Raw genomic sequence first — 16,793 nt, forward strand, 5'->3', positions numbered from 1 at the left:
ATATACGTATATATGAAATACAAAATTATATTAGTTTGCCTCACTTCATTACAGCATAGTACCGATATTTCAGTCTTTATAATCAGGCAGTAAGGCAAATAAACAACACTGTGGGTTCCCTTTTATTCTTAAAATTTTATGTACAAGTGCGACTGATTCATTGTTTGAATGTACATTCAATATAGAAAGTTTATATACGCAATATTACATAGAACATGTCACAAACTGCACTAGTCTTTCACACAGACTCAACATCATTCGTCCCGTCGACAAAGAAGCTCATTCCAGGTTGAAGTCATAAATATTCTAGTGCTTGTTTTTCATTTTGGTAAAGTGGGGACTCTTTTTTGTAAAATTCAGGGTGAGGGCAACTATGGAATGAAGTAGGAATTCACACCAAAAAAATGGCGTTATCGAAAGATCCTTGAGTTGAAATAGGAGATTTCTCTTTTTTTTTTTTTTTTTTACAATTTCCCATCATAAAACTCGAGGACTAACAATTTGAAGCGGGACATAACAGCAAAGTGACATAATCCATTCATTTTAACGACCAAACCTTCCATGTTGTTTTTTTCCCCCCAAGAGGAAAAAAAAGTAAAGAAAATCTCAAGTAAAAAATATATTCATACAAAAAGTAAACTATTTTTCATTGGAAGAAATCGTGGAAACAAAACACGGCTTATCTGTTAAGACAATTTCAAACAATTTAGGGAGGTGCCGCGGTCGCTGGCCATTCTGGGGGTGGGTGGGCGGAGTCGCCGAGATGCCCCTCCCCTTCGTGCAGGAGGCGGAGCCTGAGCCGGGACTGTGGACCCTTGCCAGTGCGCGCGACTCCCACGTCAGCCTTGATCTCCGTGCTCCATGTCCACCGGGGGTGGTCCGCTGGGGAGGACGGGGGTGCCGCTTCCTGCTGCCGTCAGGTAACCGGCTACTCCTGGACCTGTGGGAGGTGGAGCCAGACATCAAAAGTTACGGAAAATGGCGTCGGACGATACTACAACGTACAAGAGCTGTGTTAAATAAGGTTGAACGAGGATTGGCCAAGAAGGAATGGTGGAAAACATGCAAAAAGATGCTAAAGGTGCTAAAGGTGCAGTGTGGTCCGATAGCTCAGAGTCTACCTGCGTTAGTGCAACAGAGAAGAGGCTGGGGAGTCTACAGCCCCCCTCGCAATGGACTGCTGGCGGCCAGGAGAGAGGGAGTGGAAACCCCTGAAGAGGAAAAACCGGGAGAACAGAAAAAGAAGACCCCCGGGATTTGGAGAGAGAGGAAAAAAGCCAGCAAGGAGTGTTTGATTGCTTGGAGAAAGCAAAAAGCCTAGAAACCAACCAATGGGGAAAAGCGTACCTGTGAGGTATCCCGCGGTCTGAGACTCGGTAATGAAGAGATCGTGCTTCTGGTCCTTGAAGGCACTCCAGACGGAGGATTTTGCCAGGATCTCGTTCACCTAAAGAAACATAATCTTGACGTCAAAACCAGATCCGAGTGAAGTCCTTTAAAAAGGCGCTGACCTGTTCTCCGTACTGCAGACTACGAGTCATGGACTTGAGAGCCTTGACGATCTGGGCTTTGGTGGCGGAGGGGTTACCCACCGTCTCCAGGCCGAATCCTTCCAGGAGTTTTAAGAGGTACGGAACTAAGTCCACCCTGAGGGCCTGAACGACAGCAAACACTTCAGAAACAGTTCTACAAAGGCAAGACCGGCCGAGGTCACCTTACCTGAGCCACCAGTTCCGTTTGTTCCTTCTGAAACATGCGGTTCAGCGCCTCGCACGCCACGCCGGCCATGTCCGCGCGGACCTTCATTCCAGTCATGAGGGGGCCGATGGCGTCCAGGGCGGACATGGATCGTACGCACAGCTGAAATAACGGACTAAATGAGATCTTTTTCGAGCTTCCCCAAAGCCAACTGGACATACCTCGTTATCCGAGAGCACGTGGATGAGACGGATGGAGCTCTTGGGAATGGCGTTGTTCTTGTGATTGAGCGCCGCCAAGATCCGGGGCAAGTGACCCAACGGCGGGACCTGATCGGCCAACCCCGTTTGCGTGCTGAAGAGGCAGACGGCCGCCGTGGTCACCGTTTCCAGCGCCTCCCCCTGAAAAAACAAATTAATGCCAATTTAGTTTGGTACATTTTCGGCCGTCATTGTGACCACAACTTACGTTAGGGTTGTTCTTTTCCAGCAGCTCCGTCAAAGTCTCCATCAAAGACACCAGAAATTCACGAGGTTTGCGTAGGACCCATCCCGGTTGGGCGATAAAGATCCTCAGGAAGACTCCGCCCACTTCCAGCTCACCTTGACCCGCACCGTAAGCCACGGTGAAGGTCTCCGGCAACTAACCAATCGACATGGTTATTGGCGTCATTGCGCGAAAGTCGATTTGTTTGTGGATAGCGGAACTTACTTTCCAGTTGGTTTCAGGATTATCTTTCTGCAGTTTAAAGTGCCTGAAGGAAAACAAAGACTTAATTCCCAATCCTAAACCTTTTTTCAGAGCCGGAATCCTCAAGACTTACTCGAGCATCATCTCCCGGACAACGGTGGACACGGTTTCCCGGGATCCGTCGTTCCAGATCAGCTCGGGGTTCTCGTGCGTTCCCTCGAAAATGTGCACCGCCGCCTCGGCGTTGTCGCGCATGGCGTCCATGAACACGCCCGGCAGGAACCGGATCAGGGTCAGACGAACCTGGCAGAAGGTTGGATTGGCCAAAGGTCGCTTCGGAAGAGCGCTTCTCCGACGCCTACCTTGGGCCCGACTAGCTTATCCGAGGTCATTTTGGAGAAGAGCTCGGCCGTCTGCGTCCGAACTTGAGGGTGGGTGCAGTTACAGAAGAGATCCAGTAAGTAGATCAACGCCCCTTTACTCATGGCCTCCTTAACTATTTTGGTATTGGATGTCAAGGCGTGGAGGGTTTCCAACACAATTTGTCGGCCTGAAAGACGAAGAACAGGAACACAGTTAAGAGGTCTAATAGATCCCGAAATGATTCTTTCTTCTGATTGGTCGGAATTGTACTTGATGGGAGGGAGTGCAGCAGAAGGAGAAGATTGGACAGCACCAGCGACTCGGCGATGTTGCTTACGCATTCTTGATTGGACGTCACGGTGTTGACAACCTGCGTTGGAAGATTGAAATGGACAAAAGAGTTGTCAAATTGCTCGATATGTTTGTTTCTGGGTGTTTTTTTGTACCTCTAGTACGAGTTGCTGAACCCTGCCGGCCCCGTGAACCCGCAAGAGGGAGAAAAGCAATTTAAAATGGCCGATGCACTCCGTCTCCGAACCTGGGTTAGTTAAGGAGTCATTGGATGGGAGCATCTGGGTTTAGGAAGCCACCAGGACTTCTTCTCACCTGGGTTGTTCTTGATGACGTTGCGTAGAGCCTCCAGGGCCATCTCGGCGAAACGGAGACGCTCGGCGTGCTGTTGGGACTCCACCTTGTTGCTCTGGTTCATGGCCAGAAGCGTGTTCAGGTACTGGGCTTGGGAGCCCACGTAGTCCAAGAGGCTGGCGGCGAAGGCTTTGGGATACTGGACGGAAAAAAAATGGACATGTGTGCCATAGTCCCGGAAGGAAAAACCTTTGCCGTTAGGAACTGACCTCCAGCGGAAAGGTGGGTTGTTCGTTGTAAACCCGGACAAAAATCTCCCCGACGATAAGCTCTTTGCTGTGGTCGGCGAATGCGAATTCGGCGCCAAAGCTCTCGTCGTTTTCCCCCTGTCCAAAGGAGGGGAAAGATCAGACATCCAGGAAGCATGCTAACGCTAACCATAGGTGATTCCAAGTCATCTGTAGTCATACACAATTGCTTCTTTTCTGACCATGAAACATCAATTCTTACTCTTTTAATATTTCCCTCCTGTTGACACTCCAAAAACTCCAACAGCTCGGCTCGGGTTCCGTTGTTCCAGATGAGATAAGGGTTCTCCGAGTTGCTATTTAACAGTTTCAAGACCTTCAAAAGAAAAGAAAAACACAGGATTTGATACCCTAGTCTAGGTTTTCTTCCGGCTAGCTCCACCCACCTCCGCAGAAGTCCCGACTCCGAGTTTCCTGGAGATGTACGGCGTCAACATGGCGGAGAGGCTCTTCCGGATGGAAGGGTTCTCGGGGGGCACGCCGTCCACGCCGTTGGTCTGCGGCGGCGGCGCCTGGTCGCCCCCGTCGGAAGTGGGCGGTATTTGCGGGTAGCCCCCCAAACGGCTGAGGGACACCAGGCTGAGCTTGGCTAGGTGGTTAGCCACTTCCTGTTGGTTGGTTTCCTGACTGGTTTGGACGCCGCTCTCCTCCAGCGTGTAGTCGTAGTTGAAGAGTTGCACCAGGAGGTGCCACAGCACCCCGGCGTGGTACAGTTGCGTTTGGAGGAAAAAGTCCACGGCGAAGGAGCTGATGCATTGGACGGCCAGAGCTGCCGTTTTGGGGAGACCCTGAAACCCCCCCCAAAAAAACGTTACATAGCCGTTGGAGATAAGGACGAATGTCTGACCTTTCCGTAGAACAAGATATGGCAAAGATCTCGGATGATGTAAGGCAGCTCGATCATCTTTTCTCGGCATTCCTCAAACTGTGCCGCGACGCTGTAGCACTTGCAGATGTGCCCGCACACCTAAAAAGTTGGGTTTTTTTGGGTTAGTTTCCCTTTAAGACAACCAGACAACAAATACAAAGTATGGGAAAAATAGGCTTAAGGACAGTTTTTTTTGTTCCCAAATCCATCAGGACTCTAAACTTTCGGTAGCACGACACACCGTCCCTCCTGTGTAATAATTTCGGGGTTTCTGGGTATGATGACAATTAGGCTTTTGTTGAGGACAAAACTTATGTCCCATTATTATCATTATTTATTAAGAAGTGCCACTGACCTGAACCGCCATGTCGTCGACCTTGCTGGATGCCGTCAACACCGACACACAGCGGGAAAGAGCTTCCAGCAACACCTGAAAAGGAGGTTTTAGACAGTCGTGGCGGTCCGACACCACCGTTTGACGACGGGAGACGCACCTCGATGCCGTTCTCGCGACGAAGCTCCTCGGCGTTGAGCGCCGAACAGTTGACGGTGTGGAAAGCCAGTTCGGCGGCCGCCGGCAGGAGGGGGGAGGTCTTGGAGAAGAGGTGGTCGTCTCGGGTCTCCATGGTGATGCTTTTGATCAGCATGGGGTAGCCGGCGTACTTGTAGGGTTCGAGTTCTGTTTCCGGGAAAAGTTCAAAACCTCTTTTATCTAGGTCTATGTCCAATGATTATTATTATTCTAATACCTTGTTTGTGGCGGTTGAAGAGGATGCTTTGGGTCTTGAGGATGAGGATGATGTTTTCCGGGTCGGGACCGTCGATGACTCGCGCCGACTTTGTGCAGAGGAATTCGTAGGCTTTGTTGACCTTCTCAAACATTTCCTGAAATGGAGAAAGCGTGGCTTCAGAGGAATATCGAGTGGGAGACCGTGTCAAAAAAACGTACCCTGCCGTCTGGGTTCTTGTCTGGATGGTATTTCTGCGCCAGCCTGAAGTAGGCTTTCCGGATTTTGCTCTCTTCGTGCCTTTTTGGGGGAAATAACCTCAAGTATACAGCCCGGGATGACCTCTTTGGACTAAAAGATGTCTACTTACATCCCTTGTCCTTTGGGCAGGTTAAGGACTTCGTAAGCGTCATCTATGGACATGGAGGGAGGTTTCTTCTCCACTTCTCGCTTCCAGGCTTCAAGAGTATCCCTAAGCAGCTTCACCTAGAAGACGAAAGTCGTTAAAAAGAGGCGTTCTCCCCTGAAAGCAGCGAAGCGAGCAAACCTACGGCGTCCCGGATAGGCCAGTCGGGGAAGTGCACGGTGTCGCAGAGATGTCGGAGGTAGTAGATGTTGCAGAAAAGCTCGTTGTCCAGTTGAGGGAAGTTGATGACGGGGATGGGGCAGTACTGGTAGAGGGCGCGGCTGTTGCTCTGCAGCCTCGGGCTGAAGTCGGCGATGTGGGCGGCGATTTTCTCGATCATCATGCGTCTGCAAATCAAGGACGGTCGGGGACGGGTTGAAGTTAAACCCGACCGCGGACGGATCTGGTTCCCGACCTCATCTCGCAGCTCCAGATGGCCTCGGGCGTATCGAATTCTCCCAAAAAGATCTCGGAGAAGCGCTCGGCTTCGTAGTTTTCCAAGTAGCACACCATGGCTTCGGGGAGGGCGGGTCCCAGGACGCTACGTTGGACGATGTCCTGACCTTTAGCCTGAAGAGACAAAAGCGAGAGAGGTTAATTCCAAAGATGGTGGGCGAGATACAAAAAAAAAAGCGGGCGTTTGTTTGTACCTCCTCGGATTTGAAGGCTTGTTTTAAGTGAGTGTACTTGAGGAACCTGAAGAGGACACAGAAGATGATGTCAGGGAGGATGTTCAAGGGGGAAGAAGAAAGGTTGAGTTGGTACCTGGCAACGGGAAGTACGTTGGAGCCGGTGTACATCATGATGAAGAAAAACACTCCGGTTAAGTAAAGCCGCTGCAGGTTGGGGTTGTCCTGCATGACTGAATACAAGATCTTGGCCACTTTTTCCACCAAGATTGGGTCAAATGTCAAGAGAAGCTGCACCAAAAAAAAGGGAAAAAATATTCTTTAAAATGATCCATTTGAAAAGTGCAACTAGAGATGGGCGATAAAACGAGAATTATCGTGATTTACCGAAAGTATTCAAAACTTTTGATACAAATTTGATCATTTAAAACTGCAATTATAGTTTATTATTATATTTTATATGAATTATTGTTTTGAAGGCTAATTTATAAGTCAAAATTTCCGCAGTTTTTTTTCTTTCCTTTTCAGTTGTTTTATTGCAAAACAGAATGAGAAAAATATTTTTAAAAATCATATTTCCTATGCTTTTCTTATAAAGTAAGGTAAAATGGTTACTTTTATTTTTAAATAAGGAGGAAAGTCATTTATTTAGTTATTCACAGAAGATTGAAGTTTAAAATTTGAAACAAAAACATGATTTTGTTTACTTTTTGACATATTTTTGTTGTTGTTATGGTGATTTTTGTCATATTGCCCAGCTCTAAAATGCTTTTTGAATGATGACGTACCTGGACAATATGAGGCAGGCAGGCATTGTCGGATATCATCCTCTTGATCTTTGGTAACGGGCGAATAATGGCGTTATCCGCATCCCTGGAAAATCAAAACAATGACATAAATTGGCTTAAAAATGGCGGATTCTTTGCAAAAAAACGAGGCCAAATCAGACACCTGCTGGGGTAGTAGGAGCACATAGTGATGAGCATATTGAGAATGAGCGTGGCCAGATCCGACTCGTTCATCACCGCCTGCCCCGTGGCCAACAAGCACCACTTGAGTTGAGGGACGGCCTGTAGGGGGCGCCACCCATCCATGCCCTGGGCCCAGCATCGGGTTTTGGCCGTCAGGACGCCCGTGGTCCAGAACTCTTGCATCTGAAATCAAATCGTAAAGCCGATTAATAAGAAACGATGACGTTTGTCAGGAAATTGTTGGTGTTATTGATTTGATTTTTTCTGATCCAGACCTCTTCAAAACTGAACGGTCCTCTTCTTTCTTTGTCGGCGTTGCCAAAGTACCATTCCTTCTCGCTCTCTCGCTTCATATCTGGCGATGCTTCCAAGACGTTGCTCTAGGGAAAAATACACTTTAAATTTGTCCCATAAGAAGTTAACAACGTTTGTTTACCTGTAATGGCACGGTGGCTCTACTGGTATGTAAATGAGCCAAAGTGAGCAGATCCACCAGGATTCGAACCCCGTTGGAATCCATGATGTCCTTGACGTTTTTCTACAACATTAAAAACATAATCCATGAGTCATAAACGTAGCCAGATGCAAGTTTTTGCTAGCTTACCCTGTGGAGAATCAGCTTGTTCAAGAACAGGATGAGTCGGTCTCTTTCCAGCTTATCTGTACACTGTAAAAAATATTCTATTAGAGGACTTTTCAACTCTTTTAAAAAGGCAAAAAGTAGGATTTCATTGAGTACCGACCCGGTCCAACATCCCTACAATGTATTTGGTGTCGGTAAAGGGACCAATCTCCTCAAAACATTTGCTGTAGACGATGGTTAGCGCCTGAAGGCACAGGCATTTCATGGTCACTTTGGGTGTGAGCAGGAAACGGTGGTAGAGTTCGTTGAAAAATTCGTATCTAGGAGGCAAAAAAAGTCAGGAAAACAAAAAAATCTAAGCCTAAGACTGTCTTAGCTTACGATCTTTTGATGGCGCTAGTTTCCTCATTTTCGTCTTCTTCCAGCAACAGGCGCAAGTAATAGTCGCCGATTTTGATCTCGTCGGAAAGGCACTCGTATTTGACCTACGGACACAAGATGGACGTAGGTAGAAGGCGGAGAAGGGCCAAAGACGGGTTGGGGAACCCACCTCAAACTCTTGGTGGTTCCAGGAGATGACGGTGGCGTTGCCCAGCTCGCGGTCCACGCTGAAGGCCCGCATTTCGCCTTCTAGGGCATCCCGGAGTTCCTCCCTGGTTTTTAGGTTCCAGATGAGGTTGGAACGGGCGTGGTCTAACTGGAATCTGGAGAACCGCTCCTTTAAATGGAGATCCTCAGCAAGATAAGAGGTTTTAAACACCCACCTGTAGTAGAAAAGCTCCCAGTTGGCTTCGATTTTGATCCGTTGGCGTCTTTTTCGGAGGATGACCGGTTTTTGAGTGGGATTCTGAAACAAAGGGAGGAATAAAACATGGCCGACTGTGCTTTTTAACAAATCAATGATCAGGTTTCAGTGCCATTAACGACTTTAGGGTGTCAATTTGAGTTAAATTGACAGTGAATGAATCGCTTTTAGTTCAAGTTTTCCGAAATGGCTGAAAAATGTCAAGTGAAAGTTTTGGAGGTGATTGTTTATTTAAAAATATTTTTGCATGGTCGTCAATGGCAGCACGTGTTCAATTTTAACAAATAAAATGGTTAAAAAAAAGCATGGAATGAAAAAGCACAGCTGAAAAAGTAGTAAAAAAGAAGGATGACACCAAATGTGTGAAAAAAATGTTTTTAAAGCATTTGAGCTGGAAAGATTGAATGAGAAGATGGAAGCATGAATTGTTGGTCTTACTTACCAGGTTATTTCTGTCCTGCTATAAAAGGCAGAGGGTGGGGGAGACAACACACTGATTATTCTTTGCTAAATTGCCCACCACTCACTGAACAAGTTGAGCCGGCATGTGATTGGCCATCAAGTAAAGCCCGCCCCTTCCTCACCTCCTTTTGAGCAATGCCCATCTTGTCCCTCCAGTGCATAAGAACCAGGTCGGTCTTCTCCTTGGCAAACTTTTCCATTTCTTTGGCGGCTTTGCCGGCAATCCGCTGCCACTCGGGTACTTTGTTGCGGTTCAGTAGGTCCTAGACCAGAAAAAAAATGAATATTACTCATGGAAATACTTTTCTAAGCGAGGTCATCGTCTCACCGTGGCGATTTTCAAGTTATCTCGCACGTGCATTCGATCCACGTCTTTCTCCGGCACCGAATCGGGACTGTCCATGTACGCCAGCAGGCCCGTCGGCTACAAATGACAAGATAGGCTACAAATTACAAGATAAAAAAAGCATGTTGACACTTCCAATGTGTTCAACTAAAATGACATAACATCAAATTGATGACCTATGTGTTTGTTTGTTGTTCTGCTCTGCCTATTTCCCTTGTACTACTTATTTATGTATTTATTTAATCATTATTTATTATCAATTTGTTTGTTTTTGTTGTTATACTTCGGCAAATTAACACTCACCACACTAAAAGCTTCCTACAGCCTGAATGTTATCTGAACTTGGCCGCCATTTAAAGTCAAAATTGAAGCAAAATGTACCAAAATTCTTTTGAGAAGGTTCATGGCGACAGGGTTCTGCGCAGTCCAGAGTCCCACCAGGTGACGGCTCAGCTGTCTGACGGAACCCAAAAGAGAAAACTCGTGATTTCCTGCCCGGACGGCGTATTAGCGCCACCTGTCCACCTGTTGGTGAGCATCCTTTGGTCCACGCTGATGGTGAACAAGGAAGTGTGCAGATGGCGAGGGAGGGCGCCTTCGCTCAAAGCCAGGTCTTGCATCTTGGTGGCTATTTCCTTGTCTCCTTCCTGCGACGTCGGCGCACAACGGCGTCCATCAAACATTTGAATAGAAGGCGACGATTATGTTCTTGTCGTTACCTCGATGATGGCCTTCATCACCAGACCGGCTCCCTTCACGATGGCCATGGACGGATGCTGACACCAAAACAAGTACATGTCAATCAAAGTCCAACCAGATTGGGATAGAACAATTCCTAGTAGTGTCAAAGTGTGGGCCCGGGGGCCAAATTTGGCCCACCGCATCATTTTGTGCGGCCTGGGAAAGTCAATCATGAGTACACCCATTTATTCCCATTTTTTTTAAATGTGAGAAGTTCCAAAGCCAAAGCCGACCTGAAATAGTTTGAAGAGCGTGCGTCCATTGGAGGCCACCATCTCCAGCAACATGTCAAACTGCTGTCCCTCCGTGGTCTCGCTGTAGGGGGCGCACAGGGCGAAGGTTAAAAAATCCAGCAGGGCGCTAATGACCAGAGCCCCCGTCCCGTGGTCCTGAAGAGAGAAAACAAGCCGTTAGCATACTATGAGGGACTTTTTGTAATTAAGTGAACTAAAATAATGACCACGTTTGTGATGAATTTTTCAAGCAGATTCTCCAGGAACTTTTTGGACGACAACAGGGAAGCTTTGTTGAGTTGCTCCTGTCTCAGGTCGTAGTCGTCGTGCATGGGCTGGATTGAAGGAAATGTTTTTTATTTTAGATAAGAAAGTCTTTGAGTTTCATGCAAAATAATAATAATAATAATAAAAGACGACAAGGCAGTACTTACACACATGAGGGCGCAGAGCATGTCGATAGCGGCGTGCGTCACGCCGTTGTTGTTTCTTTTTAAAGCTTTGACGGTCTTCACGCCTAATTTTTCCCTGAATCTGGATAACATTTTTTTTAAAAATCAGCTTGATTTGTCACAGGTGAACTGGGAGCCAAATTTTTAATTTTTTTTCTTTACGTGTTGTTTTTAGATTTAATTTCCACTTTAAATGAACAGAATCGCAATATTTACTTCTTTTTTTAAATAAAAAAAATTCCTTTAATGTCCAAAAATGATGTCTCCACAATCAGAAAAGCTGTCAATTCATAAATCGATGAATTTTGGCATCTTAAGTGGTCGACATAGCGGATAAGAGCAAAAGTAGCCTTACTTTGGCAGCTGCGTGAAGGCCTGGAAACCAGCCTTGGAGGCCACCAGACGACGGACGGCCTGGAAGTGGCTCTCCAGCTCCGAGTTGAGCGCCGGGAGCTCCGCCTCCTGGCACAGGAGCGCCAGGACGGCATTGTTGATCAGCTTTTCTTTGTTCTCCGAGAACAGACCCTTCAAAAACAATTAAAATACAGATGAATTCCAAGCACCAATGGGGGAAAATAAAGACTCAAAAGCACTCACGTCTTGCGTGACGGCGTGCAACACGCCGCTGTAGGAGATGTTGGCGTTGAAGCGGAATACAGCGTCGGCAAAGTTTCCGTCTGGGGGGGGAAAAATGGGTCTCTTTCTGGAAGTCATCTGACGGGGACGACTCGGGACTCACTAGGGGGCGCTGCCAGGAACTTGAGGTGCAGACTCTCCACCTCCTCGTCCACGGGCATGCTCAGGAGACCCCAGCGCTGGCCTCGGCGCGTGGGCGCCATCTTGACGCAGACGTCCCGGTTGCCAGATGCACGCACGCCGTCCAGCAGGCTGGCGAGCAACGAGTCTCTGAAAAGGGGAAAAACGTCAAAATCCGGTCCACGTCCGGTTCAGGATGGAGCGTTACCGTTCCGTGGAAGAGAACTTTCGGATCTGGCCTCGGATGAATTCCACCGTGAACACTTGAGGGTTGTCCGCGTCGCAGATGAGCGCAAACACCTGCAGGAAGAAGAACGGAGGTTAGAGCGTGTTTGTGGAGGAAAACGGTGGGCGGGCGCACCTCGCCGAAGGGTTTGAGGGTGACGATGTTGTACGAAGCCGGATCGCGTTCCACCAGGCACGTCTCGGTCAGCGCCAAGATGCGTTTGACGGGCTCCTGGAGGTCAAGAACTTGAATTTTAAGAGGAGGAAAAGGGGGCGGAGCGAGTGGGCGAGGTTCCCACCGGGTGGCGAGGGGTGATCTTCTGCACCACGAACTCGGCCAGCGAGGTGATGCTCTCGTCCGAGCTGTACTTTCCCAGTCGGTCGCTGGAAAAGTCCTCGAAGGTGATGGCCTCCTTCCTGAGACGCAGCATGATGCCGATGAAGTTGCCCGCGTGCTCGATGGCGCAGCGGATGATGTCGTCGCGGTGCTCCGAGGCAAACAGGTGCTGAGGGTCAGATTAAACTTCTACAGCAAGGACTCGGGTTGATTCGCTTTAATGGGCCATTTTAGATAGAATATTTAGATTTTTTTTAATGGGCAAATCAATCAAAATGCCTACTCACCAAGCGACTGAAACCGCCGTAAAGGATGCAGAATCCGCCCTGGTAGTCGGAAGTCTCCACGAAGCCCTCCACGTTGCGGTAGTCGTAGGAGCACATGACGCGGTTGGTGTGCGGGTCGATCTGGTCGATGCCGCCCGGCGTCACCTCCAAGCTCACCGCCTTTCGCGTGTCGCTCCAGTGGTGCTTGTAGCAGTTGTATCTCTGCGAGTTTCATTTCAATATTCATCATTCATTCATTTACACTCCATGTGGGAAACGCGGCCAATGATGGTCGCTCACCCTTCCGGTAATTTTGCCTTCTGAAAACTCGGTTCGGAATCTCTGCGGAAGAAGAAAAAAGGGCGGTGAGCTCAGAAAAGGTCAACAGTGTACGATTGGTCACCCGGAAGATTGGTCGCCCAAAAAGATTGGTCGCCCGAAAAAGATTGGTCGCCCGAAAAAGATTGGTCGCTCAGAAAGATTGGTCGCCCAAAAAGGATTGGTCGCCCACAAAGGATTGGTCGCCCAAAAGGATTGGTCGCCCAGAAAGATTGGTCGCCCAGAAAGATTGGTCGCCCCGAAAGATTGGTCGCCCCGAAAGATTGGTCGCCCCGAAGGATTGGTCGCCCGAAAAAGATTGGTCGCCCGAAAAAGATTGGTCGCCCCAAAAGATTGGTCGCCGGGAAGATTGGTTGCCGGGCGTTTGACAACATGACAGAGTTTACTGTTGAAACCAGCTCAAAATTATATTCACCCGGGCGACCAAACGTCCAGCGTCCGGTCACGCTGACGAGCCAAGCCTTACCAAGGCCTCGGTGAGCAGCTCGGTCCGATGCTCGGTGGAGAACTTGAGCGTCTCGGATTTCTTGCCGGTGCCCTTTCGGAAGGTGAGGCTGAACTCCGTCCCCTGGCCTTTCCCCACGGGGCCGATTCCGCAAATGTCTCCATAAGGCCACTACGGGGCGAGAGGGGAGCCTTTCAGAGCGGGAAACGGGGCGTGCCAAAAAAGGTCCCTCGTCACTTACCTGATTTGTTACTTCCAGCGTGGTGGGGTTGTAGGTGGTGATGCCGTGCGTTCCCACCGAGAAGACACGCTTGTATCTGGAGGAAGAAAAAAGTACGTTGATTTTAAGTGTGGCCTTTCCTGCTCGCTAACATGAGGGACGACAAAGGGAATTCCAACGAGAGAACGACTGTACACACTTCATGTTTCGATTCGCGCTTGGGACGTCGTTTAAAAATATTTACCCTTCCGCTTGTGGTGTTTCATAACCTAGCGTGTTAAGCAATTTCCTGTATCAGACATGAGTAGTTCTCCCTATTTCATTCAACCATCTGTGAAGCAAAGTGTCAATGAATAGTGCTAATTATGCCCAACAAAACTATTCAATGAGAGTACTAAGAGAAGACAACTAAATGTAGCTTTTGTTTATGGATCAGGCCAAATTTGGCACCCGGGCAGCCATTTTGACACCCGTGATTTAGACAGTGATCTCGTTTTTTTAGCTTAATTTCATGGCAGAATTGATCGGAAGCGTCTGCGCGATGAAGTCGAGTTTTTTTTCCCCCTCCAAGGGCCTAATTCGCCACCCCCAACCCGAAGATGACGAGGCGCTGGCTTACTTTCCCCTCCAGGAGTGCTTGGTGGTGTAGTAGCAGGCCAGGTCCGTGTTGTCTTTCAGGACGTTCATCTTCTCGGAGGACCTGAAAAGGACGGCGGGAGGGGGAAAGTTAAAAAGAGAAGAGACCAGATCTTTCACAGGGGACCCTCGGAACCCGCCGAGGACACCCGAACGCTTCGACGCCATCTCCAAAAGACGGCCGGCGAGCACGCTTGGCGTTAGCCTCCCACATTCCGCGGCACGGTGCGAAAAACCGCCGCCGTCGGACTGCCGCGTTATCCAATCGGCTTCGGGGTGGTTAGGAGAGGTGTCATGAAGAGGTCAAAGGTTAAAAAGACTCGGCCTGGATATTGATTGAGTGTTAATAACCCACTATGATTGTTGAAGAGATTAGCTCATTAGCACGCAATCATTGGCGGTCAACCCCGATGCATTTTAACCAAATGAGAAGAGCTTTGAGAAAGTGCAAAGGTTTCAGAGGTGTGGGTTTCTTCACAAATGATTAGTGGAGTGATTGTTGATGATAAAATGGATCAAAGCCACAAGAGGGGGCGCCGTGTCAGCAATTTCCCACGAGCTAAGAAAACGGACTTCACGTTTCCTTCCTTAACTCGAAGTGCCAAATCGAGGAATGTTGGCCATTGAGGAAATAATTTGACAATCTGAAGCATACGCATGCCAAATCGTAAAAAAAAATGGCGGCCTCTATGATTAAATCATGTGAGGAGGCATCCCAAGACCAGCAGGCATTTCCTGCCAAATGACAGATCAATACTGGTGTAATAATGGACTACCGTTGAAGAAATAAATGGCATTTATACGTCAACTTTTCATTCTTGGTTAAATATTTTCTATGCAAACCTTTGCTGCATATTGTAAACCATGTTTTATCCACCGGAGGGATGTTGCACTGCTATTGCGTCAAAATAAATCACTGGTACACGTTTGGTCTTGTTTCTAATATTTCTTTCATTTAAACAATATAATTGGAGGTTTTTGTGGGCACTCGCCACATAATCAAATGTACAAAGAAGACTTATTTCGATACTTAAATGTTTAATAGTCAATTGACCAAAAGAATAGGTCTCCAAGGAAGGTTGTACTAGTTAATTCCAAGCCGAATTCTGGCACCTTTTGTTGTTCTTATGAGAAACAGCAATGCTAATTTCCTCCCTTGTGACAAGCGTTTACTTACCTGGCTTATCAGTAAAAACTTAACGAGACCGCTTCACACTGCAAAGCGGCCTAGACGCCTGACCGAAAACTGTCAAGCTTAAGCACCGTCACTTCCACTACCTCCCTTCCGAATGAGACCATTTTAAAAACTGCCTCAACGTTTTGTGGAGTGTTTAGACCGAGACTGAGTTCGGGGCTCCATCTTGTGATGCTAACAAGACTAGCTAGCATAAGTAGCGCATCACTCGGGTTTAGTACGGCAGCGGCGGCTAAGCTAGTCGTAATAGCAGTAGGCTTCAATTTAAACGGGCGAGGAAACATTTACCTGTTAAATGACGAGCGGGTGCGAATTCCAGTCGTCCCTGGGCCCCCCACCCTTCTCTGTGTGCTGCTGCCGCCTGTCGCTTTTGCCGCTCGGGTGCCGAAGGAGCTCGCTTGACGCTCTTTCCCTCGCCCCCCAACAACGCTCAGGACGCTGCCATATTCCTCGCAACAAGAATGGGCGAGTACGCATGCGCGAGGCCTGCCTGTCATGCGACGGTCAGCTGATCGGCATGTCAGTTAATAGAAGGGAACCAATGCTGATCTCAGATCAGCCCCAAAACGAAGTAACTTCGTTTTAAGAGGAAGAAAGGCACATCACTGATTCAGGAGCAGTGGTTAATTGATTCGTAATGTTGCCATCATTTTCAAAGCGTCAAATGGTGATTAATTGGTTTAACTAATGATTTAGAAGTTCATTGCTTAAATACCAGCTCAGTGTTTTTCCCATATGTTTAGAAAATAAATAAACGAATTTCACATGAAACACCAGTGCCGAGAAGAGTATTTATTCTGCCTCCCAGTGGCAATAATTGTCCAAGCGAATAAAGATACAATATTGGTGGACAGAAATAATGTTTTTTGAGACCAATTACGGGAAATTAAATTATACTAATGGAACTAACTTGTTAAAACAATGTTTTGCCACAACATCTTAATTAACATGTTTCAACACAACTTTTTCATCTTGATATCTAAATTTCCAAATACACGCATGACCTATAAATATTGAATGTAAAGGCTGGCTGTAATTAAATTTGGGATAACTCACCGTGATTGTAGGTAAAGGGGAAACATCTTATCATCCGTATGTTGATGTGCCACTCTTAAGTTGAGTGGCTTTCCGACTAGTCAGTCACGTTATAATGAAGCATCTGATTTGGTGAGCAACCATGTGCTGCCTCTTAGTCTAATTCATTTAAAAAGCTCAAAAGAAACTCAGGGGAGGAGTCTCCATCCTTTTTGTATGATCACATCACTTTCAAGGAAAAAAAGCCTCCATTGAAGAAAGCCTCAGATTCAAACCTCGAACCAGAAACATGAGGCAGATGTGCAAACCAATAGGCCACTGTGCTGCCTGAGTGATACTACACTGACTATTATTTAGAGTTTTTATGACTTCTCTAGAGTTATACAGTGTACTCCAAAATCACTTAATGATTAATTTATAAAGACGGGTAAACAATATATTTCATAATGGGTCATTCAGGGAAAGTGATTT

General features: G+C 47.5%; 1 protein-coding gene across 4 annotated transcripts; it reads right to left on the minus strand.

Moving 5' to 3' along the window:
* Nucleotides 1-104: 104 nt before the first annotated feature.
* On the minus strand, nt 105-15,791 carry dnajc13 (dnaJ homolog subfamily C member 13). Of its 4 annotated transcripts, XM_077735485.1 has the most exons (56): nt 15,576-15,791; nt 14,076-14,156; nt 13,478-13,553; nt 13,258-13,407; nt 12,753-12,794; nt 12,474-12,674; nt 12,149-12,355; nt 11,986-12,081; nt 11,833-11,924; nt 11,608-11,774; nt 11,466-11,545; nt 11,224-11,393; nt 10,851-10,950; nt 10,644-10,751; nt 10,417-10,572; nt 10,162-10,218; nt 9,968-10,089; nt 9,824-9,899; nt 9,425-9,520; nt 9,219-9,359; nt 9,077-9,094; nt 8,594-8,676; nt 8,380-8,533; nt 8,211-8,314; nt 7,990-8,149; nt 7,851-7,913; nt 7,683-7,784; nt 7,522-7,626; nt 7,227-7,429; nt 7,064-7,148; nt 6,412-6,566; nt 6,297-6,342; nt 6,062-6,216; nt 5,792-5,993; nt 5,611-5,726; nt 5,462-5,540; nt 5,262-5,397; nt 5,007-5,191; nt 4,868-4,942; nt 4,492-4,611; nt 4,031-4,432; nt 3,847-3,960; nt 3,606-3,722; nt 3,358-3,535; nt 3,198-3,289; nt 3,022-3,121; nt 2,751-2,938; nt 2,522-2,691; nt 2,410-2,452; nt 2,167-2,340; nt 1,920-2,099; nt 1,720-1,860; nt 1,512-1,655; nt 1,348-1,447; nt 1,122-1,211; nt 105-940 (listed from the first exon to the last, which is right to left on the minus strand). In XM_077735485.1, exons 1-55 carry the CDS (start codon nt 15,782-15,784, stop codon nt 1,156-1,158), a joined length of 6,972 nt encoding a protein of 2,323 aa, XP_077591611.1. In that variant the 5' UTR covers nt 15,785-15,791; the 3' UTR covers nt 105-940; nt 1,122-1,155. The 4 variants fall into 4 exon arrangements, with proteins under 4 accessions (XP_077591611.1, XP_077591609.1, XP_077591610.1 ...); XM_077735483.1 differs by lacking the exon at nt 1,122-1,211 and having other exon boundaries at nt 10,647-10,751; nt 15,576-15,790; XM_077735484.1 differs by lacking the exon at nt 1,122-1,211 and having other exon boundaries at nt 9,077-9,091; nt 15,576-15,790.
* Between the last annotated feature and the right edge of the window lie 1,002 nt (nt 15,792-16,793).

Source organism: Stigmatopora nigra, chromosome 16 (assembly GCF_051989575.1).
Source record: "Stigmatopora nigra isolate UIUO_SnigA chromosome 16, RoL_Snig_1.1, whole genome shotgun sequence".
Classification (NCBI taxonomy): Eukaryota; Metazoa; Chordata; class Actinopteri; order Syngnathiformes; family Syngnathidae; genus Stigmatopora; species Stigmatopora nigra.